The sequence below is a fragment of the Lachnellula hyalina genome (genome assembly GCF_007821495.1).
Source record: "Lachnellula hyalina strain CBS 185.66 chromosome Unknown contig00127, whole genome shotgun sequence".
NCBI classification, from domain to species: Eukaryota; Fungi; Ascomycota; class Leotiomycetes; order Helotiales; family Lachnaceae; genus Lachnellula; species Lachnellula hyalina.
This window is the reverse complement of record NW_022157241.1, coordinates 65,567-89,216: the sequence shown is the minus strand read 5'-3', so window position 1 is coordinate 89,216 and position 23,650 is coordinate 65,567. Positions and strand designations below refer to the sequence as shown.

General features: G+C 48.1%; 8 protein-coding genes across 8 annotated transcripts; 2 read left to right on the top strand and 6 right to left on the bottom strand.

Moving 5' to 3' along the window:
* LHYA1_G006919 (uncharacterized protein) lies at positions 1 to 1,344 on the bottom strand (the record flags this gene model as incomplete). The annotated part of the gene is made up of 4 exons (XM_031151852.1): positions 1 to 174; positions 438 to 751; positions 862 to 984; positions 1,140 to 1,344. Coding segments are annotated over 4 exons (816 nt in total), but the record flags the coding sequence as incomplete, so codon positions are not given.
* Positions 1,345 to 1,975: 631 nt separating this feature from the next.
* On the bottom strand, positions 1,976 to 3,260 carry pyp2 (Tyrosine-protein phosphatase; the record flags this gene model as incomplete). Its single annotated transcript, XM_031151851.1, has 2 exons — positions 1,976 to 3,036; positions 3,089 to 3,260. 2 exons carry the CDS (start codon positions 3,258 to 3,260, stop codon positions 1,976 to 1,978), a joined length of 1,233 nt encoding a protein of 410 aa, XP_031003300.1.
* A 2,539-nt stretch (positions 3,261 to 5,799) lies between these two features.
* On the bottom strand, positions 5,800 to 8,455 carry FRQ (Frequency clock protein; the record flags this gene model as incomplete). Its single annotated transcript, XM_031151850.1, has 2 exons — positions 5,800 to 8,252; positions 8,320 to 8,455. 2 exons carry the CDS (start codon positions 8,453 to 8,455, stop codon positions 5,800 to 5,802), a joined length of 2,589 nt encoding a protein of 862 aa, XP_031003325.1.
* Positions 8,456 to 10,109: 1,654 nt separating this feature from the next.
* Positions 10,110 to 11,821, top strand: OXCT1_0 (Succinyl-CoA:3-ketoacid coenzyme A transferase, mitochondrial; the record flags this gene model as incomplete). Its single annotated transcript, XM_031151849.1, has 3 exons — positions 10,110 to 10,169; positions 10,273 to 11,640; positions 11,690 to 11,821. 3 exons carry the CDS (start codon positions 10,110 to 10,112, stop codon positions 11,819 to 11,821), a joined length of 1,560 nt encoding a protein of 519 aa, XP_031003299.1.
* Positions 11,822 to 13,699: 1,878 nt separating this feature from the next.
* On the bottom strand, positions 13,700 to 16,060 carry kif22 (Kinesin-like protein; the record flags this gene model as incomplete). Its single annotated transcript, XM_031151848.1, has 2 exons — positions 13,700 to 15,765; positions 15,817 to 16,060. Coding segments are annotated over 2 exons (2,310 nt in total), but the record flags the coding sequence as incomplete, so codon positions are not given.
* A 537-nt stretch (positions 16,061 to 16,597) lies between these two features.
* On the bottom strand, positions 16,598 to 18,161 carry LHYA1_G006914 (Fujikurins efflux protein; the record flags this gene model as incomplete). The annotated part of the gene is made up of 3 exons (XM_031151847.1): positions 16,598 to 17,090; positions 17,141 to 17,777; positions 17,861 to 18,161. Coding segments are annotated over 3 exons (1,431 nt in total), but the record flags the coding sequence as incomplete, so codon positions are not given.
* Positions 18,162 to 19,709: 1,548 nt separating this feature from the next.
* On the bottom strand, positions 19,710 to 20,959 carry AIM24 (Altered inheritance of mitochondria protein, mitochondrial; the record flags this gene model as incomplete). The annotated part of the gene is made up of 2 exons (XM_031151846.1): positions 19,710 to 20,728; positions 20,785 to 20,959. 2 exons carry the CDS (start codon positions 20,957 to 20,959, stop codon positions 19,710 to 19,712), a joined length of 1,194 nt encoding a protein of 397 aa, XP_031003322.1.
* Positions 20,960 to 21,376: 417 nt separating this feature from the next.
* Positions 21,377 to 23,575, top strand: ATM1 (Iron-sulfur clusters transporter ATM1, mitochondrial; the record flags this gene model as incomplete). Its single annotated transcript, XM_031151845.1, has 2 exons — positions 21,377 to 23,429; positions 23,478 to 23,575. The coding sequence occupies 2 exons, from the start codon at positions 21,377 to 21,379 to the stop codon at positions 23,573 to 23,575; spliced, it is 2,151 nt and encodes a 716-aa protein (XP_031003321.1).
* Between the last annotated feature and the right edge of the window lie 75 nt (positions 23,576 to 23,650).

Sequence of the window (23,650 nt, the reverse complement as noted above, 5' to 3'; positions counted from 1 at the left end):
CATCCCCACTTCCCCACTCCCCCTCATCAAAATCTCCGCAACCCTCTCCGGCTGACTCACAAACGGACTATGCCCCGCCTCCAGCCTCTCCACGCGCGCGAGACTCCCCGGCGCTAGCTCCTGCGCCCTCGCTACCATGGCTTCTTGGGCGGTGAGCGGGATGGCGTTATCGAGCTGAGGGGAGGGGAGTTAGTATAAGTAGGTAAGTATACGTATTATATATATATATGTGTGTGTGTTATGTTGATCTTGTTTAATTAATCAATTAACCAAGCGTGGCATTTTGCTTGAGCGCTTGCTTGCTTGCTTGTTTATCTGGGAATTGTAAGAAGGAAGGGGTAGGTAAGGAGTAGATCAACCTAGTTATCCATCCATCCATCTAGACATATATCGGAAAACAGGCGGCAAAACAAAACAAAACAAAATATCTCACTCACAGTACAAAGCACATACGTCCACGCCACCTCCCTCCACGGCTCACACGTAACCTTACTAAGCAGCGCCCGATACGCATGCGGTCTCAACGCCGCCACCAGCTCCTCTGCAAGCGCAGCTTCCACATCGTTGTAGAATATCTCCCGTGGGTTTACTACCTTGACTTGCGTCCCGGAGCTGCTGACAATCTGCCAGGGGGCGGGCCCGTTGTCGAGCGCGTTGAATAGGGACGAGGGCACGGGGAGGATGAAGGCTGTGAGGTAGAAGAGGTGGATGATTTCCCCGTGGGTGGGGGAGCGGGTGAGGTGGGTTGATACTGGGGAGGAGGAGTGTTGTTAGCTTTGTGTGGAATTATATTCCTAGATGGTTTAAAGAAACGATGGAAAGATAGATAGATATCCATCAATCTATCTCTCTCCTACTTACGCGCTTCAGACCCCGGAACCCCACCATAAGAATGAAACACCATAATCAAATCTCTCCCCGCCGACAGCACGTCGTGGATCTTCGCTGCGATGATCTCGACATCTGGAATGAAGGATTCGACATCTACATCACAAGTCATTAATCACCTGCTCGTAGGTACCCGTCCCAATCTCTCTCAGTCATCAGATATAATGAAATTAAATAGAATAGACTAGATAGCCTCGCTGTAGCTTGTAAGGTATTAAGAAAGATGAAGAGGACAATAAAAGAAGACTCACAAGCCGGCCCTTTAACCGACGCGAGTTCAATCCCATGAACAACATACCCCTCTGCCTCAAGCAACGCCGTCGTAGGAGCGAAACAAGACGGGGAATGCCATGCGCCAGGTACGAGTATGAATTCCGGCTTAGCTTTAGTTTTATCTTTGGCGGCCGCGAAGTCGGTGATAGTGGTAGTGGTAGTGGTGGTGGTGGTAGAAGACATACTCGCGCTTCCTTTCCTTTGCTTTCCTATCTTGCCAAGCTACCTATTGACTTCAAGTATTCACTCGTACTGTACAATAGAAGTCAAGAATTAAAAAAATAACCTTTGAGTGGGAGAGAGATAGATGACCTTCCGAGTGAATAGTAGAGAGAGAGAAAGCAAGCAAGCAGAGGAAACGAAACGAAACCAAAGGAAACAAACGACAAAGAGGGACACCCTATGATGTGCTGTGCTGTACTTGCAGCATACCAAGCATTGCATTGATCCAAGCTGCCCCCTCTCTGCTTTCGCAAAAGTGGAGGGATACTAGGGGAGTAGGTACTAGGTGGAGAGAGTAAGGTAGTAGTGGTGGGTATAAATGACGGGGATAGGTGCATACCTACTCTATATAGTGGGCCGACAAATACCTCCCTACAGACCAATCCGTATGTATGCAGAAGTATGTCTGTCCGTTTCGCCAATTAACCCACCAGTGACTGTCGTTTATCTGTCTACAAGAAAGTAAAGTACAAGTTCCTTCCTACGTAATGGAACGGTAACCAAACAATCCAATTCGAGCCTGCCTTCGTTCCTTCCTTCGCCGTGCGCCTTGTAATGCTCCGCTCCGCTCCGCTCACCCATCCAACCATCATTAGCTAACGGTAGTCTCGGAAACGTTTGTCGTCTTAATCGTCTTCGTCGGCGGCTCTTCATCTTCCCTACTATATTCGCCCCCAACACGTTCAGGGGTGTATTTTTCTTCCCACATCTTCCGCAGCACCTCGTACAAGAACACATACTGTTCATACGCCTGCACCATCGTCTTCCTCTGCTCGCGCAACTGATTGACCGAATCAAACACAGGATCCCGATTCGCATTCGCCTGGTCCCAGTCCTCCCACGCACCGCTCTGCAGTTCACCAACCAAGAATTCCAGCGCGACGAAGGTGCCTGTGCGGCCAACGCCAGCGCTGCAGTGCACGAGACGGGCATTCTGACCATTGCTGTTCGCTTCTCTCGTTACAGTCATCAGCGCGAGAATGCTTGCGACATTTTCTTCGGCCACCGAGCCGAAATCTGGCCAGTTCGGGTAGAGGTAGTGGAGGATTGGCTTTTCTTCATCCTCGCCCTCGACCGTCATTATGAATTTGCGGACCTCGATGGCCGTACCGGCAATCTCTGGTTCTCTCGATGCGAACTTGACAGTCCCGTGGAAGTCCTCTCCAAGTACGCCTTTTGTGTTGAGTTCAAGAGGTGGGGAGTTTTCATCCTCGGGGTAGTACTTGTAGCATTTCTCCATGAACCTGTTGGGGTTATCCGGAGTTGGCGCGTGCGTGGGACTTAGCATGATGATGACAGCTGGGGTAGAGTTGGATGGCTGTCTGAATTCATCCCATACCATACGCCACACATGATCAACGGTTGATTTTTTAGGACCTTGCATACATATGTAGTTGTCTACAACTCCGTCTTTGGGCGTGCTTTGTGTTGTAGCAGTAGATTTCAAAGTGATGGGTGAGGCATTGATGTAGTCGTTGTACCCTTCCGGGACATGGAGGCGGATGCGGTTTTTGGCCCAAGGAAAGATGTTGGTGTAGCGATCTAGAACAGGATCGGGGTGGAGATATGCAAACTGCTCATCTTCTCCAGCTTGGCCCCTTGTAATCCGCTCAGCCTCAAGTCGATTAAGCTCAGCCCACTTTTTAAAGATTTCTTTGCACGTGTCAATACATCTTTGAATAGTAGACTTGGCACAATTACTCACCTTCTTCTGTTAGTTGCAAGAATTTAGGCATTGCAGGGGCGCTAGGAGGCACGTTTTCAGCCTTGGCCGTTTTGCCCAGGGACGATACATCCATCGGAGGAAATGAAGGGCTTTGAGGAGAAATGGCAATGGGAGAGTGGGCGCGCTTTGTAGAAGTACGAAGGTGCTCCATCCTGTTCAGCCAACCAGGCGATCTCGATCTTTTGCTTGGGGATTCTTCGGGCGTAGGGGACAATGACGGCGACGGTGACTCGTGGCGCCTCCTAAAGGCGCGTATTCGGTCCAGGTTTGCGAATGTGAGGCGGGATCCAGAAAATGAGGCGGAAAAGGGGGGATGATCTCGCCTGAATAATATGTAGATGGGACGGTATTTGAAAGTGGGCTGGATTGAACAGGGCTGAACGTAGGTAGAAAGCGGAGGAAGACGTGAAGATGGGATGATTTGCAGGCAAGCAAAAGCAAGCAAGCAATTTGTCGTAGCTCTTAATTATGTTGTCGAAGGTTCATAGGTATATGTTCAGATCTGGATGCTGCTCGTGATAGAGTAGTTTGTCTTCTCTTGCTTGTATGCACGATGCAATGTCATGCAATGCACACTGCAGCCAAGTGGAGTGGTGGAGAGACGCTTCCGAGTCAAGCGAAAAGAATGACGTGCATACTACTGTATACTGTATATGGCCACGGCTGTTGCAAAAGGGCGTGCGTACCGTATCGTATCGTTGAGGAAGGCTATGGTACATGTACTGCAAATCTATCTGCGACGAGATGAGAACCGCGAAGCCAAGAGCAAAGCAAGCGGAAGAGGAAGGCACTTAGTTCAGTACAGTGTGCGGGACAAACGGCAGAGAGCCGGCACCCCGACTAAAACTTCCGTCTATCTTTATCCCAACTACTTCTCTCGGCAGCACCACAATTCAACTTTCTTTTTAAATATAGTACACTCTCAATAATCCGAAAAGATGTACGAAAGGTAAGAGTTCTGGCCACAGCTCGTGGGCCCCCTAAGCGAAACCACCTCTAATTTTAACAATTTATAATAAATCCAATATTTTGTTTATTAATATAAAATTAAGAGGATATACTAATGAATAGTAGCTAGTCCACGTATAGTAATCACATCTTCTAATTTACAAGTCAGCCTTTCAGTATATGGCCGAAAGTCACGTGGATCCACCCGGTCCTATAGCTTCTAGATCTCCCTGCATAAAACTTCCTTAGAAGTAGGAATAAATGGAAGCTTCTTTAGTTCCTCTTTTATCCATCTCCAGACCTTCTCAATTATATTCAAATCAGGTGAAGAAGGCGGCCAGTCAAACCCTCTAATCTGGTGCTGAAGTTTAGCTAGTCTGGCATCCCCCTTATAGACCTTAGAACCGTCTTCCATGAAGATATACTCCGTACCAAGCTAGTCAAATAAAGGGAAAATAATAGGATGAAGCACCTAGTCCCGATATGCCCGTGAGTTAACCCCTCTAGCTCCTTCCTCCTTCTCTAGGAAGACTAATAGACTCTTATAGTCCCAGCCGATTGCGCCCCAAATCATAACCATTACTCTTCCTGACTAATAAGTCGACTTAATACAATCCGGACACCTCTTTTCATCTATCCTTCGTGTCACCTAGATCCGTCCATTCTTCCCAAGCTCAAAAGTGCATTCATCTGACCATATAACCTTCCTCCAGTCCCCCCCCCCTATGCAGGAGGCTGCATAGTCAGATGTCCCCCACCAACGGTGTTTATAAGCAAAAGAGAGCCTCTTCTTAGCTTGGGCCCGTGAGATAAAAGGCCTAGGACATGCTATACAGCGAAAGTAGCCAGCTTTACGCAGTTCCCGGCGAATTATACGTGGTAAAGCTTGTAAATTAAGGGCCCTCCGGACCTGCTTAAAGGTCATGCGCCGGGTGCTATAATTGCGGGCAATAAGGCGAAGAATTTGGCGTATATCTCTTGCAGTTAGAAGCTTCTTCTAATATTGCTTCCCTTTCCTAGTTGTACAGCTAGATTCAGCCTTACAAATCCGCTAGGCAGAGCTTTTAGGGACCCCTAGGTCTTGAAATATTTGTGACTAGGATTTTCCGTCCGCGCGTGCTTGGCGTACTCTAGCGCGCTTAGGAGTGCGCCAATTTTGACCAGATTCATGGATAGGAGAGGATAATAGGATATCTGTTGCCATTCTCAATTTTATAGAAAAAGAATTGGTGGTTGAATTGTTACAAATTTTAGAAGAAAGGGGTAGGAAATTGAGGTGGGGGCAATTTCGCTTAAGGGGGCCCACGAGCTGTGGCCAGAACTCTTACATATAGTGCATAGTATGATAAAGTACACGAAACTTTATAGGTTGTTTACTAGGAACGTAGCACCGAATTCGTATATATACATTGTCCGGAACTCGACACTGGTAGCTGCACTCCGATATCTTGAGTTTATTAGGTATCTTATCCATTTACAGTCATAGCATTAACCAAAGGCCATTCCAGCCATAAGGCCTTGGTTGTCGTGTCATGCATGCCATGCTCAAATCAGAATCATGCGCCATGCCCTTTTATAAACGCTCACAGAATCTACCAAAAGCAAATTAAGCCCTGCTCATCTCAGAACTCAGGCTCGGATAACCACTGCCCCCTTTAAACGTCACCGCACGACGTCAGTTTTCATTTAGAATTCCTGCTCTCTAGCTTTGAAAACCTCGAGATCCATTTCTCGAGCCTAGGCTAGGACATCTCCATGTTCATGACCTCCTCGCTGTCATCGTCATCATCCATATTTATATCTTCATCCGCAGTCTGCGCGTGGGATAATTGCATTCCGACGGCCCAAGTAGAACGCCCTTGCTCACGAAAGATTGGTCGGCGAAGATGCGAGATTCCCGAGTAAGATGAAGAACTGTAATCGGAGTCTTCGTCAGAGCTGGATGAATCAGCGTAGTATCCCGTTGGGGCAGGTAATTCTGATGGTTCTAGTTTATGAAAATGCGTCGAGACAACCTCTATCTTCAATGGAAGTGTTTCCGTAGTATGCTCTTCTTCCGAATCTCGAAAAAGATCTAAGGACGCTCTTGGAATGTTGTGCTGAAATCTCCTTGTATGCGGACCAGTGGCGGAAAATCTTGATGATTTTGCCCGGGCCGTGCTCTCAAGCTTCGCCCGTCGCGTTTCCACTGTGACCGCGAAGTGATCCGCAGGTCGAGTGCCGCCAAGTCCACTAGCATTGAAAACCATCAGAGGGGTTGCGGTTGAAGGTTTGGGAGACGACCATTTCACACCCGGCTCAATAGCCAAGTTATCGGTACTATGTGACTTTTCACTGAGCTGATCCATGATGTCGCCAGAGTAGTCTTTGAAGGGTCGATACTGCATCAGAGATCCAGAGGGGGTTCGCAAAATGGCTGATCTACTTTTCCGAGACGAGCATCCCAGAGCGTCAAGGCTGTAGTCACCGTGCTTTCCAACACCAGTGACGTGTTGTAGAGTCGAAATGTTCCCACGATCACCTGACAAGTCCGTGAAGAATTTGGCTCCGTTGTAGAAAACGATTGGGCCCTCTTGTCGGCGTTGTTGACTAGACGATTCCGGCCGAGATATGTGGCTCCGAAGATGGGCTGACCGCGAGACGCGCCCCTCTCCTCCTAGGTTATAAGGTATGTTCGAGGGATCGTTGTCAGAAGAGTTCGAGTCATCTTTTGAGCTATGGTGATTAAAGAGGGGTCTGTAGTGCAAAGCGTTGGCGAGTGTAGACGCAGATTTCGATGAAGCTGGATCGTAAGCCTGAATAGGAGCTGAAGCAAACCGTCCTTGAGCAGACCTGCGTGTTTGGAATTCGTCTAACTTGCGTTTTTTCCTATTTGATTTTTCCAAACTGGCGCTGTCGTTGGGAGAGTGTATTCGTGAACTAGCATCGCCATCACTGCTAATATGAGATCCCTCTGTGCCTCCTCTCCATCTCATCTTCTGGCCGTCACGAGACAACTGAAACTTTGAACTAATATCCTTCACAGCAGCTCTAACAAAATCCGGAGTAACATTGATAATATGCAGCTGGGCTAAGCCGATTAGAAGATTCAAGTAGATCCAGCCCTGGGAATCTGCTTCAGCATCCGAGGAGTCCTCGCTCATCAACTGGGGTGCGGAAAAGCCGAGATGACGGATATACTCGATGTTATCGGCAGGGACTTGTGCTCGATCCGGATCCAAGTCTAACGGCCTGGTGGGACGTTGTTCAGGAGGTGCATTACTATCAACAATAGCTCCAAATGAGTGCCTGGAAGTGGAAGAATCATTGCTCCGCTCAGTGACGAAGTTGAGAGGTGTTGATTTGCCCACGTCAACCGGTTGTGGCTTGATGAGAGCCTCGCGAATTCCTTCAGTCGAAGCAAAAGGCTCGCGGCCTTCCTGTTCTGCCCTCAGCGCTGACTTTGACACCTCCTGCTGTTGCAAGGGTTGATTATGGTCTCCCAGAATCCCATTTACCTTTCCAGTAAAGAGCTGCTCAAGACGTCTCACGACCAGGATTTTCTTCTGCCTCTCAGTCATGGCCACGACGTGCCTCGGTAACAAACCTTCTGGTATATCATCTGAGAAAGAGTTGATATTTTGCTTTTCGGCGATTTTTGACTGTGGCTCTGATGTTCTAACCTTTAATCCAGAGACAGAAGTTGGCCCAGAGGCGGGCATAGAAGCATAAGCCGAGTCAACAGGACGAGAATTTGAGATCGATGATATTGAAGTATTGATTTGTACAGGTTCGGATCCAGACGCAAGAAGATGGGAATGGTATGAGCTACTAGTACCCTTCGAAGCTTCTTTGGAGTCGGTGCTTATGCCATCATCCGAGTAACTGGAGTTCGAAGCAAATATTCGGAGCAAGTCCTCTAGCTCCTGTCTCTTTTTCGATGGCAATGCATGGATTTTGACCTCGAACAACTTATCCTTCTCTAAATGAGGACTATCGGAAGTCTCATACCTTCGGAGCCTTTCCTTGAGTAGCTTGTTCTGCACTGTGAGATCGTCTATCACGCTCCTATAACTATCCGAGCCACTGCCATTGGTGCCCGCAATGAAACCCGCAAAGGGTCGGAGGGGAGGGTTACTGTCATGTGTATGATCGTGCGGATTTTCTTTTCCTGTCTCTGCGGAACTGCCATGTGGGAGGTAATATGGGGATTCGTCTGGTAGAACAGAAGTTGTCAGCGATGGCGCCTCATCGAGCGCCAACTTATCTCATAATATGCTTACCATCTTGGAAGGTTGTTCTGGTTCCAGCCTGTGGGCGCTTGTTCGAATAGTCAAACCATTTCTCAACAGTCATGCCCGCGGACCCCACCGAATGATTGCTATGGTCCGACGCTTCTATGGCTGTAGGCGGCGGCATAGAGCATGTATCGTAGTCTTCCTGCGATCTCTGGCTATCCTTCACCTTGGTGTTATATGTAAGTCAGAGTCGACTGCGTGAGACTTTGCATATATGTCTTGAAATGCAGACACTACCGCGATGACTGCGCTGACACTTCTTTTGGTGCTTGTATTGTGAAGAAAGCGCTGCTAGTGTAAAAGCCGAGTGAGGCTGAAGTTGAGAGTGTTTAACAATGTAAAAGTGTTTCAAGAGGTACTTGGGCAGTACAGAAGCAGAACAAGATGGAGATGCTGATGAGGGAATGGAAGATATAGGATATCTGCTCAAGGAATGCGGAGGTTGCTCCTGAGCTGCTGTGGTACGTGCTGGCACTGTTCTATTTGGGTTACCCTATAGTGAAAAGTAAAAGAAAGAGAAAGAAGCACGCACGCACGCACGACCTACGCTTTCATGAGTGAGTTTGAGTTGATGCTCGTACAGGGACAGAAAGGGAGGTCGTCCCCATCATGGTCATGATCATAGTCATGGCACACGGCGATCGAGCAAAGCAATGCTGAATCGGATGAATCTCAAGCGTTGGGCCTAGCCTCCGTCTATTGAATTTAACTCTTTGCTAGCTCTCCTGACTCTTTAGTCTCGCCCGTTTTGTGAGGAAGCTGCGATGTTGAGGGCATCACATGGGTCGTCATGATCGGACGCTAAATCGAACTCCTACTCGCCTATGCAAGGCTACGAATATCCACATGAAACACGCCATGTTGTTGGTGACCGATGTCAGCCTCGCATGGGTATGACGAGCAGGCCATCTAAGGGGCTCTGGCCTATCATTGGCTGACCAAGTTATCTCAGCCAATGATTACTCACTGGATGATATCCACCAGAGAGTAGGGACCGGCAGGAGCGGTGCTCTACAGTACTGTGCGCGATCGACCGATGGGGGAAAAGGCGATCGGCGATGCTATCTCCGTACAGTATGCAAATCACAAGGCTATACTATATCATATGATGTTGAAAACACCAAGGACAGACACAGAAGAGAGGATTATGATTATTGATCAAGGACATTTCTACTAACTGACTGATCGCACGACTCGTCTTTGCATAGAGACAACAAGCTCAGGCTACATACTCCGTACTGTACATGTACCTCACCTCCGTAAGAGAATCATCGGAGCCTCTCCCAACACAGCATAAAACCGGCAATCCCGTTTTTGTTGCACCTAGCAAAACTACCATCTCGATCTGATATCTGGGGAACTTCCCAAAGTAGAAGTAGTGCTCCGATGTCCACCATGGAGGATGGTACGGTCCTTGCATCTCTCTTTTTAAGGGTTGATACTGTACACTCATGTCGAGACATCTCAGCTCCAGATCCCGATACATATAAAACTCATGCCATGCCGTTATTGTCATGGCAGAAAGCTAATTCAACCGGTCCGGTCCGGTACATCTGATTTGGTCACGTGCGCCTGACAGTAGCCGATCGAAATGCCGGGGAGCATGAACTTTCGCGGGGAAATACGGGTGATTTGGGTGAATGTTCTCCCTGGATCCGGGGAAGCTTCGCTCTATATTCGTAACTTCAATCGCAAGCTGCGATGCTTTCTCTGTTTATTTATTTTATCTGAAGTTGGGTTTTTGTCAGTGTCGACCTGTACTTCTCCTTCTAGCAATGTCTTCCGCAGCACTTTGCTTTCGCTCGGCGAGAGCTTACACCAGGAATAGCACCAAGGTATGCAGAGAAGCTATGATTTGGACCTACCGAGGTTCCGGGATTGAAGAATCAATTGCCCATTGAAAGCTGCAACTCAATATGTCCAACTGACAATATACAGCAATCAATTCTCCTCGCCCGCACATTTGCTTCGACAGCTCGACGCCATGAAATCAACAAAGTCTTCCCCTCGGCCTCGGAAGCCCTGAAGGACATGAAACCGAATACTACCCTCCTATGCGGTGGGTTCGGTCTCTGCGGAGTTCCCGACACCCTCATTGATGAAGTCCTCACCAAGAAAAACATCACTGGCATTACAGCCGTTTCCAACAATGCTGGCACAGACGAATCGGGATTAGGGAAGCTACTCAAGACGAAGCAGATCAGTAAAATGATTGCTAGTTACATTGGCGAGAACAAGACATTTGAGAGAATGTACCTCACTGGAGAAGTGGAACTGGAATTGACTCCCCAAGGAACATTGGCTGAGCGTTGTGCTTCTGGCGGAAAGGGAATACCTGCATTCTACACACCCGCAGCATTCGGCACAGTTGTCCAAACCGGGGAATTACCGCTGCGAAACAACGCAGATGGAACACCAAAGGAATTGTCATACCCCAAGGATGTCAAAGTTTTTGACGGCAAGCAATACTTGCTAGAAGAGAGCATCAAAGGCGACTACGCCTTTGTAAAGGCCTGGAAAGCAGACAAGCTTGGAAACTGCCAATTCCGCCTAGCCGCCAACAACTTCAACGGAGCCATGGGCCGAAACGCCAAAGTGACCATTGTCGAAGCCGAAGAGATCGTCGAGCCTGGCGGAATTGCCCCAGAAGCTGTACACCTACCAGGAATCTACGTCAAGCGCGTAATCCAATCCACCACTGCCAAGAACATTGAGAAATTCACATTCGCTAAGGATCCAAATGACCCATCTGCCAAAGCGGCGCTGGGAAGTGGAGAGACCGCTGCGAAGAGGGAGAGGATTGTCAGGAGAGCTGCGAAGGAATTCAAGAATGGCATGTACGCCAATCTAGGTATCGGCATGCCAATGCTGGCTCCTTCATTCGTCGGCCCAGAAGTCGAGGTACAGCTACAATCCGAGAACGGTATTCTCGGCCTAGGGCCATACCCAGTGAAGGGCAAAGAGGACCCTGATCTCATCAACGCCGGTAAAGAGACCGTGACACTCAATCCTGGAGCTGCCGTCTTCGGATCTGAAGAGAGTTTCGGCATGATCAGAAGTGGTCGTGTTGATCTTACTATCCTCGGTGCTATGCAAGTCAGTGGAAACGGTGACTTGGCTAACTGGATGTTGCCTGGTAAGGTAAAGGGATTTGGTGGCGCTATGGATCTTGTGTCGAACCCTAGCAAGACCAAGGTCGTGGTTACAATGGAACATACGGATAAGAAGGGGAATGCGAAGATTTTGAAGCAGTGTGCTTTCCCACTGACGGGTAAGGCTTGTGTGTCGATGATTATTACGGAATTGGTAAGTTTTAAATTCAAGCTGCAGAGATCAGGGGCTAATAAGTGTTCAGGGTGTCTTTGAGGTGGACTTTGCTACGGGTCTGACATTGACTGAGATTGCCGACGGAGTGACGGTGGAGGAGATCAAGAGCAAGACAGAAGCTCCTTTCAAGGTGGCGGATGATTTGAAGCCTATGCTGTAAATACACCATAGCACTTGTTTTGAAAACAGGGAGTTTAGCATGTTGGATTTGTATTTAGAAAAGGTACAAGTTTGTTATATAGTCTATCAAATACCTACTCAAAACCAGCGGAATTCCGACACCGCCCCACTATCTTCATCCTAATGGCGGGGTAGATCACGTGCGAATGCGGGGCATTCATCATCTGATCACTTCCGAGCAGCCTCAATTGCATCATCATTATCATCATCCGGCCATATACTCACAACCCTTTCTCCCTACTCTGTAATAACACCTCTCTCCCATTCTTGCCCCTTTCCCTTCAACCACCAATCCACCAAACCAAACCATGACACCCCCCCCAAACATTCCCCCTCTTCCCTCACCTCCCCACCGAGCTCCGCCTCAAAATCTACACCCACATCCTACACCACCCGTCCACAACCCCGCGCATCCTAAAAATCTCCCCCTTCATAACTGCCACGATTTCCAACACGCCGCCCCCGATAACCCTGTCTATCTGCGCGGAATCAAGGGAGTTGACCTTGGGCTGTTATTCGTACCTAGAACTTGGTAGTAGTCAGGTGAGAGGGAAAGGGCCGCTGATACCGGTGAATTGGGAAGAGCAGACGTTGTATATCTCGAATCTAACGCCTTTGTGTACGTAGAACCCCTATTTCTTCCTTTTTCCTTTCTTCCTTTCGTTTCCCCCGAAATGAAAACAGCACCTCTAGTTAAACCGGCATCGATTGATATTAATACATGCATGGGATCCAGTACTCTCCCCCTCCCTCCTCCAAACCTTCCTCTACGACTTCTCCACCAGTCCCTCCCGCCACGCCATCCAGCGCCTGGCAATCGACCTCCGCGTCTGGCACGAGCTAGCCGACCACGGGTTCCTAGGGATTCTGGCGCGGCTGAGAGGGCTGCGGGAGGTGAAGCTTGTGGTGGAGTTTGGGAGGGCTTTTGAGGGACAGTTGGGGTTTCTGGGGGCGCCCGAGTGGAGGGGGGATCTGAGGTGGTTGGCGAGGAGGGCGGGGGGTGAGGTTAATGGTGGGGTTGGAGGGAGGAGTGTGGATGGGGATGGGGAGAGAGGGAGAGGGGTTGAGGTGGAATGTGTTATTTTGACCAGGGGTGGTGAGCATGCTTAAAGGCTGGGGTTTTTGGATTGGGACGACAGGGATGGTTGGGGTATGGTCATCACAGTACGCACATCTTGGTTTCAAGATCATACCTCTCTTCCATAAGACTGATATGTTCAGTGAGACTTTCACATCTCAAAGACCTCCGCCATCACAATTCACCAGCATCATTACTGGACCCACCACTGCAATCCCAGACAGTGCGTGTATCAAGGCTTCTTATCTCTCTACTGCCACATATACTGACCTGAATTGTATTGCTACCTTGTACCCCACGTTCCTTTCGATGCCAGCATCGAAAAGTAAGCGGCACTTGTGGTTCGAACGGTTCTTGTAGAATGGTCTTGGGGTCGTTCTTCACTAGAAATCAGAGGGATGATAGCGTGCAGAGTTTGTAGGATGGATGGATAAATGTATGTATGTGCAATTAAGGGAAGCCTAGCTATCTTATTAAGAAGCTATATCTGACTGCTTGGTGTGCTAATCTATGAAGAGCGTCGAATTGAAATCTGTGCATGCTACTTACGAGCCAGTCCTTTGTCGAACCAGCCACTTGCCACTTGGCTGCGTTGTTCGTTCTGGTGACTCTATGAATAACTCTACTCTTCTAGTATGGAAGATACCGGATGAATCTTGTGAAGAATGTATTCAATGCAATGATACCCTAAACCATACTCCAAACACCGACCATGATTTGCTAACCAGAAAAAACTGTACTCCTGACACTCCGACCATGATACTCCAAGCCCCATATTATCTACACAAGAAGAGCGGCAATCCCCTCATAAGCCCTCTCTACAGTCCGGGCCCCCATCCCAGGCATCCCTATCAGCTGCTGCAAATCTGTGATCGTGCCTCCATCTTCTTCATCCTGCAGTGCCAAAAATTCAATCAAGTCCCTCGCTTTCTTTCCTCCGATGCCACTGAGTCCTTTGATAAGTGCTACGTCTCGAGAATTTATGGTATCGAGGAGATGCCGTGTGCGAGGTGTTTGCGGTGGGTTTGAATTAGTGTTGGCATCGTCGGCGAAAACGTGAAGTGTGGATTTAGCTGTAGATTTGGACTTGTGCTTCTTGGGCTTCGCTGTTGTCCTGTAGGAAAAGCTATCGTCGTCTTCGTAGCCTCCTCCTATCATAAGCGCCGAGCCGTTGTATTCATCATCGGATTCCTCTGTATTTGTTTTCCTTCTCTTGGCCTGGGGTTGAGGTTGAGGTTCAGGTTTATGTTGAGGTTCAAATTGAGGTTGGGAGATTTCGAACGATGCAGCAGGAGTAGGCAGTTGTGCAACTACAGAGATAGGTGCTGTTGCAATCCCGCCCCGCTTTGGAACTACTACTGGGACTGGTGCCCTAGATGCTGCCTCTGCGTCCCTCTTTGCTGTAATTTTTGCCTTTAGGCCGTCGATCTTCTTCCGTAGCTTTTCTTGACCGGGGAAGAACGGTACAGCCATCCCATACATCTTCAATGCACTGAAGTCCTCCCCTCTTTCCTTGTGCTGCTTCGCCATCAGAAGAAATCGTAACCCTTCTGCCCTTTCATCTTCCGCGTCACCATCCTCTATCTTTTTCTCCAACGCTTCAAGGCGTCGCTGAACTGCCTCACTGATCTCGGATGGGGGATTGGCGGTCGGTTGGTTGAGAGCACGGGTTGCCAGGGCCTCCGATACCTTGCGCTCAATCATTTCTTCAATCTTGGACGCTGATAATTCAGACGCGGATTTTGGACCTGACACAGTGGGTCGGACAATCTTGGTAGGACGAGAGTTAGTCGACGAGTCCGAGGTTCTTTTCTTGGCTGGCCGGGCTGGATGAGTAGGTGGATTTGACGATCGTGGAGCTGATTTTCCCTTGTCCGTGTACACCGAGAATGCTTTTGCGGGTTTATCCCCCGCTTTTTGAGCAACATTAGTGACATGAGTATTATGAGCATTCGCCAATGGTCGTAATGGCTGTCGAGAGATATTATTTCCAGTGATAGCTGATGCCTTTCTTGGCGGTTGTGTGAATACTACCTCGTTCTCAATCTCTCTGACTTCTATCCGCTTTGCCCTTGAGCTGACGTTGAGACTTGAGAGAGTGTCTAAGTGATATGATCGCAATGGCGCTAAGTTTAATATCATAATCGTAATTCCGTTATTCTGACCCAGGCTCAGAATCCGGGTCATTTTGGATTCCCGGTAAGGAATTCGTTTGTCCCCACGCCCGATGGCATCAACACACTGACTTAACACGAATAGAGATTTGTTGATGCTCGCGGATTCGACCATCCTCTCCTTGTTATTCTCTGTCCTTCGGTTGTCTTCCGAACCAGCCAGATCAATCGCAGATGCCGTGCTTATTAGCGTTTCGGCTCCGTTGATCTGCGTAACCTTAACCATCAGGATCGCATGACTCCTACTGCTTTGCGCGTTCAATTTCGTGCCCGCTGTGCTGCGATTGTTGTTCGCCTCGATATACAACCTTTCAAAGTCCTTTAGATCGTCACATTCCCGTTCGGACAAGCCAACTACGATCGTCTTTCCATCTTTCTCGCGAAGTGGCAGCCCTGCCAAAGAACGTCTGTCGGGCGACTCGAATAGGTCATAGACCTTGTCGTTGTAGATTTCGTAGTACGAGAGGGTAACGGAGACAGACGTCTCTCCGCCAGAATCCTTGGTGACCTTCTTTCCTCTCCGGTAGATGCCACTTAGCAAACGTGGAATAACTCCTCTCTCTGCCAGCTTCATGCCACCTCTCATTGTATGCGTCTTTCCCGTACCTGTAACGCCATATGCAAAAATCGTAGTATCGAGGCCTTGGAATAAAGACTTAAGAGTCGGCGCGACTTGTTTAGATCAGCTTATGTACTCAAATCGAGTTGTCGGTCGGTTCCTACTTTCTTTGTTGAATAGTTCCTCCTGGGTAGTCTCCAAATCATAAACGCCGTTGAACGCGAAACTAAACATCTCCGCCTCGTTCCTGGGATTCGGTATCCGTACAACATTCGTAGGCTTGTCGTCCTGACTGGATTCGGCGCGCACAATTATATCCCTGTCTAATTCTTTGTCCAGCAAAGGGCGGATTCTTGCTACCACTGTGGTACTGTCAGCGGTGAAAGGGTAATGTTTTGGTGATGGATTTGCTTACCTCGAACAGACATGACTACGATGGCAATTGGGAAATAGAATGAGTGTGATAAAGACCAATGAAAGGTGCAAATTCAATAATCGCAAGACGTAGAGCCACTTGTACTCTGTCTGAAAGTTCCCTGCTCTGTTATCGACCTCGAATATTGCTTGGGATCGAGGTTGAATGGTGAGTGGGTCCAAATTACAGCGCGTTCTGGTTGCCATCCTAGCAACGAAGTAATGTTGATTAAAGCACGTGATAAACCAACCCCTGGCACTGAGGCTGGCAGTAAGGCCGTTCGTATGGGTACGGTTGACGACTGTTTTCCCAGTGTTCGTAACGTTCTTAGGTTCTCTCAGTTCAATTGACTCGGACGTTGTGTTCATTCATATAGATTACTTCGTTCGCTAATAGTTGTGTATAAGAGAGGGGTATCTAAAGTGATCTGCTATATAGTATGGCGCATCCATACTCTCTATAATTGTACATGCAACGCTATAATCCGGGCTATGCTTTTTCATCCATGCTCCATCAATCATGCTACCATCTTAAATGACCTTCAACTTGAAACCACATTGCACCCATCGACTAGCCACGAACACAATTGTTCCCGCAACCATTGTTACACCACAGAATATCTGCAGATAACGGAATTCCCCATTGTCTTGGCTGAGCAGAGCGCCGCCGATGGGGCTGCCGGTCAAGCCTGCGAAAGCGACGCAGAGGAAGAACGTCCCAGTACGAACGCCTATTTCTCGAATCGGTGAGATCTGCGCGACGAGCGAGGGAGACAGAGAGACGAATGCCCCAGACGAGAATCCGTAAAGCGCGGAGAACACAAGGATAGGTGCATTGCTTGACGACGGAAGCCAGAGACCCAGCACGATGATGGCAGAAAATGCCGAAGTGATAATCATGACGTTGAAGCGGCCGACACGATCTGCAATGATTCCTGGAAGGATTCGTCCAAAGATACTGGCACCGTTCAAAACAGCCAGTAGGTAGTTGGAGAGATTTGTTGACATTCCATTCTTTTGAGCTCTGACGGGTGGGATTAACATAGCATCATCTGGATTCGATGGAGGACTTACTGAAGAATGACGAAATTAAAAGGCAAGAAGGTGCCGAAGAAGAACATGAATGCCGCCACGCAAATCAGAGCGAAAGCGGGTTCTCTCAAGGGGCGAACAAACTCCAGCAGGATGAGGGGCTTTGGTTTTGGGGTCAGGCGAGCTTTCACAGCGAGGTTGGCTATAATCAGCATGCCCATGATCATAAAGGCGGCTGCTCTCATTGTCCACGGGAAACCAATTCGCGGGATAAGTTTTGTGACCATTATGGGAAATATCACTCCCCCAAGGGAAGAGCCGGATGCCATGATTCCAAAGGCTGCTGCGCGGTTCTTAAAGAACCACTGACCAACACAAGTCATTGCGGGATAGAAGACGGCGCTGGCACCTAGAGCGCTAACGACACCCTGTGCCAGAAAGAATTGATAGTACTGGGTTGAAAGTGAAGTCATCATTAGACCAAAGACGTGGAAAAAGGAGCCAATGAGGAGCAGATAGCGAGGGCCGTAGTTGTCGAATACCTTGCCAAATACTGGACCACCAAGAAACATCATGAACACTTCCATAGAGGGAATCCAAGAAACAGTACTGGACGAGTACTGGCTAAGCGGATGTGTTTGATAGTAGTCCTGGAAAACGCCTATACAGTTTATCCATCCTGTGACAAGTTAGCATAGACTTTTAAGAGACTTTTCAGAGGTATGAAGGAGCAGGCGAAACAAAAGGCAGAATTTGACGGACCAAAGGAGCAGAATAAGCAGAGCCATCCACCTAGAACCACCAGCCATGCTTCGAAGCCTCCATCTGGAAAATCGGCTGGGTTGACACCACCTGGAGCTGGCGTTGATTTGGGTGCTGCGCCGTTCTTCTCGAGGTCGGCCTCTGCCTCTGCCTCTCCTTCAGGGAATATGTTTGCTTCAGTCTCCTTATTTTGGCTTCCTGGTTCAAGATGAGGTGTTTGCTGTGTTCCATTTGGAGCAGGTTTATGATCACTTTCTCCCAAGCTTTGCTCGTCTCCGGTAGACGCGCTCCAATTTTCACGTTCTGGAGACATTGAATTGTAATTAGATATCGATAAGGGCGGAGTGAATCAAAAGTATTATATTCAAGAGAGAGTTTGCAACGTGCCGTCATCGACAAGAAGCAGTAAGAGAATAAAAGCTAACAAGATCTCACCGAAACTAGCTGAAGACGTAGGTAAGGGCAACCTTTGAACTTCCAAAGCAAATGCAAGCGCGGCCTTGCCCTTTATACAGTACCGCCATAAAGTAAAATTGCTTCAAAGTAAATACCGGTTCGTGAGTCAACGTGCAAAACCGATCCACCACATCCCCCGCATCCCCCATATCTCCATCATTTGGCGTCGGGTTCGCGCTTCGCTTCGCTGTTCTTCGGGGATAACTAAGGCCGACCACCAGGACCACGGAGGTAATGACGCTGGGATTATTGAGACCAATCAGAGACGACAACATTCCTTTAGGCTGCCTGCTCGCTCTATATTAAAGGCTTGATTCACTCTAGCGGCGGAAACTAACATTGAAAAGAGGATCTTCGCAGGGTCGAGCGTACTACAATTCTATCCATAGTAATAAAGCGAACTGTTTACTTGCTGGGTAGGCATAACAAGAGCAACTAGGACTGCATAGAACTCTACCGTTCTATGCATATAAGCTTACCTACTCGTAGTAGTGTGTAGTAGACGTGGATAAGCCGTATTACACCGTAGGAGTTGAAGAGCACACACTAATTATGACCGGTATATAGCTCCACTTTAACCGGGCATCAATACACAAGTAGCAGTCCACGAGCGTAAGCGTAAAAAGTGCAATTCAACCAACCTACCTCTCTAAAGCTTACAAATTCATAAATTGAAAATTGAGGCTTTTTCAAATCTAGTCTCAAAATCAATGTGTACCATTCAATTGGAGCATCAGATACGAATCCGTGTCCGAGTTCCGTGTCCGAACTCCGCCTTCAAGGGGCTTTCATCAAGAAGAGGCGTCAGCATTCTATTTATTGGCCATCTTCTGATCCCTGGTTCTCGGTCTATTTAGTGACTCAAGTCAAGACTGTACACTGTACAGTAAGATAATATATGTCTCGGTTTTCGGTCCATGGTGGTGAGAACGTCGGCTGAGAGGGCGGCCGAGAGAAGCTGGATGTCGAACTCACGTTACATAGCTGAGCCCCAACCTTCTGTCCAGGGTGTTCAAGTTTCACATAACTATGTTGGTACTTTGTCTTGGTTGGAAACTTTTGAGTATCCTTGAACCAAGTGTATATATAGATTTTGAATATTGCCTGTACTCTTGTCTTTGCTTATAGGCATATTTTGTTGTGACTTCATACTTGCTTAGATAAAGTAAAGTCGAACAGATACTTCTGCTTCGATTAATTGCTAATTGCCTGCTTCTTATCTTGTATACGTTCATATGAAGCTATTTATGAAAAGACAATCCGTTTCGTTTGAGGAATTGCAAAACCAGCCATCCGAAAGCATACTCAAGCGGCTCCACAATACGTATAATGCGAAAATTGAGGCATGGTATCATACTGTACATATCTCGAAGACTCATAGTACAAGCTCCTCCTACCGTACAAACGGCTTAACATCCTGCACGTCCTCAAATTTTACTTTACCATCTCTAGAAACCTCCACTGAATGAAATCCAGTTGGAACATCCGCCTGTTTCTTCGAGCTCACTTCCTCATTCGGCTTATTCGCCAACGTTACCGCAGACTGTACTGCCCCAGCTGGAGAGTCCGCAATCTCATTCACATCCCTTGCTGTCAACACATCGCTAATTCGTGACGCTCTCGAAGACATCAAAATAGTACTGGGACCATGAAACTGCAAGAACAGCCTGTCGCCCCATATTGTCCTTCTTGCCGCAGTCCTGAAATTGAACAGCAAATTCGTCACTGCCCTCCACGTATCCGTTTCCCTCATGACCCTAAAAAACTTAATACCCTGCAGGAACCTGTTGAGACCAAGGTCTGGTACTTGGAACCTCAGATTCGAAGACTTAAATCTGTACGGCAGAGGGGGGTTTTGCGTGACCGTATAAGCCACCACATTTCCAGGATGTGCAACATATTGCTCTCCAGCCTTCAACGTAACTTGATATATCTGCCCCGGACCAGCTAAAGCTACCAGCCCTCTGCCAGTAAGAAATGTGTTCCCCCAATGAGCTAGACCCATGCCTCTATTCGCAGTGGGAGAGACGGAAAGAGTATGTCCAGTCCAAGCCAGCAGTGCTTTTCGCTGCGTTATCATCCAATCCACAGTGCCATTAAGATGTAATACGGTGAAAGAAGTAAGGGGTGATTTTGTTGATATTAAAGCTGTGAGTGGACTTGAAGAGGAGATTCGTTGGTATAGGAAAGGAATGCCGAGAGCGGCTCGTCGAAAGGGTTTCAGTATAGAGAGGGTAGATTGTGCCTTGAAAACAATAAGCAAGAGATCTTCTTTGGAATTAAGCATACTGACATTCTCTGCTTTCCCACTGACTCCAACCAATGTGCCTCTTCTTGTATATAGCTGTTGTGACGCGGATAATGAAACAGACAAAAGAGAATATGGCGCGCCCAGAACCTCGAATCTGGCATCTGTACAGTTGTTAATCAGTGGATTTCCTCAAAGCTCTAACATGAATATAGCCTACCTGCCGGATCTGTATAGGTATCAATTGAGTTGCTGAGAACATCGCCGCTGTGTATGGGGGATTCTGTCGTCGGCGTTGCGCTGATTTGGATAGCTCGACGTCCAACAGCGCAACAAGGACGCCGAAGGTGTCGAGCGCCTCGAGCAACACTCCTCAACGGCAATTGACTGCGCATTGCTGTTTGGTGGGCTGAAAAACACGAGGTGGTGGAGGGATGATCTCGGTCTTACAATAAAAAGCAGACTACCTCCGTATGCGTGCAAATGCCGGACTCGCAAGTTTCGCGAATATCTGCAAGCTTATTACGCCATTATTAGCGAAACTACTTATATACCTAAAACCTCAACTAAACCTCAGATTCCTTTCTTTGATCGTTCGCTCCTGTATTCCTAGTGAGATTTCTTCATCTTTGCAAGTTTTGACCATCTCCAGGAAGGTATCTTGATCTTAATTCGGAACCTTGCCTTGTCTTGCCCCCACGATCCGCAGAAGCTCTTGGAGCTACCCCTCCAAGCTGTGCTGGGCACGAAAACGATGCGGGGAGCATAGTCCACGTCTCTGAGGCGATAACACATATACGGCAAGGGCGACGATGATTCTTCGGGGTATGGCAAGAGCTTCTTGCTTCAGTGCAAGAGCCTCACTCCGACCGCAGCCGTGGAGCGCATCCCGAGTTCGTTTCCGCGCTTTCACAAATACAAGCACGCTCTACAAAGATGATTCCCAACGAACTACTATTCAGAGCCAGGCTCTTAGACAGCCAAGGGCTGCAGACGATATACCGGGTACGAAACCAGAAACTGCTCGCAAGCCTGGGCCAGCGTCCCCGACCAATACCCGGAAAGACCCATTGGCTTTGGCGGACAAGACAAACCAAGAGCAGCGCAAGGCCGACTGGGCTATCATGAAGGAGATGGCACAATATCTATGGCCCAAGGACAGCCTGGGAACAAGATTCAGAGTTGGACTTGCTGTGGCCCTGTTACTTGGTGCTAAAATACTGAATGTGCAGGTGCCATTCTATTTCAAGAGTATTGTGGATTCTATGAATATCGACTTTGTAGCCGTGGGGGGCACTGCTACTACAGTCGCTGGTTCAATGATCTTGGCATATGGTCTCACCAGAATTGGGGCTACGCTCTTTCAGGAAGCTAGGAATGCTGTCTTTGCAAGTGTTGCCCAGAAGGCTATTCGACGTGTGGCTTGCAACGTCTTTGATCACTTGTTGCGGCTAGATCTGAATTTCCACCTTACCAAACAAACGGGTGGCTTGACAAGAGCTATCGATCGAGGAACCAAGGGCATCAGCTTCCTCCTCACATCTATGGTTTTTCACGTTCTGCCTACGGCGCTAGAGATCACCATGGTCTGTGGAATCCTAACTTACCAATACGGTGCCAAATTCGCGGCAATCACTAGCTTGACAATGGTTGCATATACAGCTTTCACAATATGGACAACAGCTTGGAGAACTAAGTTTCGAAGACAAGCCAACGCGGCAGACAACAAGGGGTCAACCGTTGCAGTTGACTCATTGATTAATTACGAAGCCGTCAAGTATTTCAACAATGAAAAGTACGAAGTTGGCAGATACGACCAAGCACTCAAAGCATATGAGAAATCTTCCATCAAGGTCGCTACTTCATTGGCCTTTCTAAATACGGGACAGAACTTGATATTTTCAAGTGCCCTAACAGCCATGATGTACCTTGCTGCAGATGGTGTAGCTACTGGAACTTTGACTGTTGGTGACCTAGTCATGGTCAACCAGCTCGTTTTCCAGCTCTCCCTCCCTCTCAACTTTCTGGGATCCGTATATCGCGAATTGCGACAGTCCCTTCTTGATATGGAGACCCTCTTTAGTCTTCAAAAGGTCAATGTGGCTATTAAGGAGGTTCCTAATGCCAAACCACTACAACTTACAAAGGGTGGCGAGATCAAATTCGAGAATGTAACCTTTGGATACCACGCGGATCGTCCAATCCTGAAGAACCTCAGCCTTACTATTCCTGCTGGCAAGAAGATCGCGGTTGTGGGACCTAGCGGATGTGGCAAGTCGACCATCCTGCGCCTCCTTTTCCGCTTCTACGATGTGCAGGAAGGTCGAATTCTCATTGATGACCAGGATATACGAGAAGTGAGCTTAGAGTCGTTGAGAAAGGCTATTGGTGTGGTTCCTCAGGATACTCCTCTGTTCAACGACACCATTGAGCACAACATCCGTTACGGTGACATGAATGCACCACCGGAGAAAGTCCTCGCAGCAGCACAAAGGGCTAAGATCCATGACATTGTGTCCGCATTCCCAGAAGGTTACAAAACTATGGTTGGAGAACGAGGTATGATGATCTCTGGTGGGGAGAAACAGCGGCTGGCCGTCTCGAGATTGATCTTGAAGGATCCTCCACTGCTATTTTTCGATGAGGCTACGTCAGCATTAGATACACACACTGAGCAAGCTCTCATGGCAAACATCAACAGCATCCTTAAAGAGAAGGCGAGGACTAGTGTATTTGTTGCACACCGATTGCGAACAATCTACGACAGCGACAAGATCATCGTACTAAAGGAGGGCCATGTTGCACAGAGTGGTACCCATCGGGAATTAATAGACACTGGTGGGGTATACTCCGAGCTTTGGAGTGGTACGTTAACCATTTTCGTGTTTCCATTAATCGCTAACAATCTTGTAGTACAAGAAACATTATTCGATGAGGAGGGGGAGGAACGTGAAGTTAACATTGAAGACGCTGATGTAGTCGAGGAGAGGCAAGATCGACCGACAACTTGATACCATGTTCTAGTAACAATGCAGCTCACTGATTGGCAATGTACGGAGTATGAGCAGTCGGCTAGGTTTCCTTTC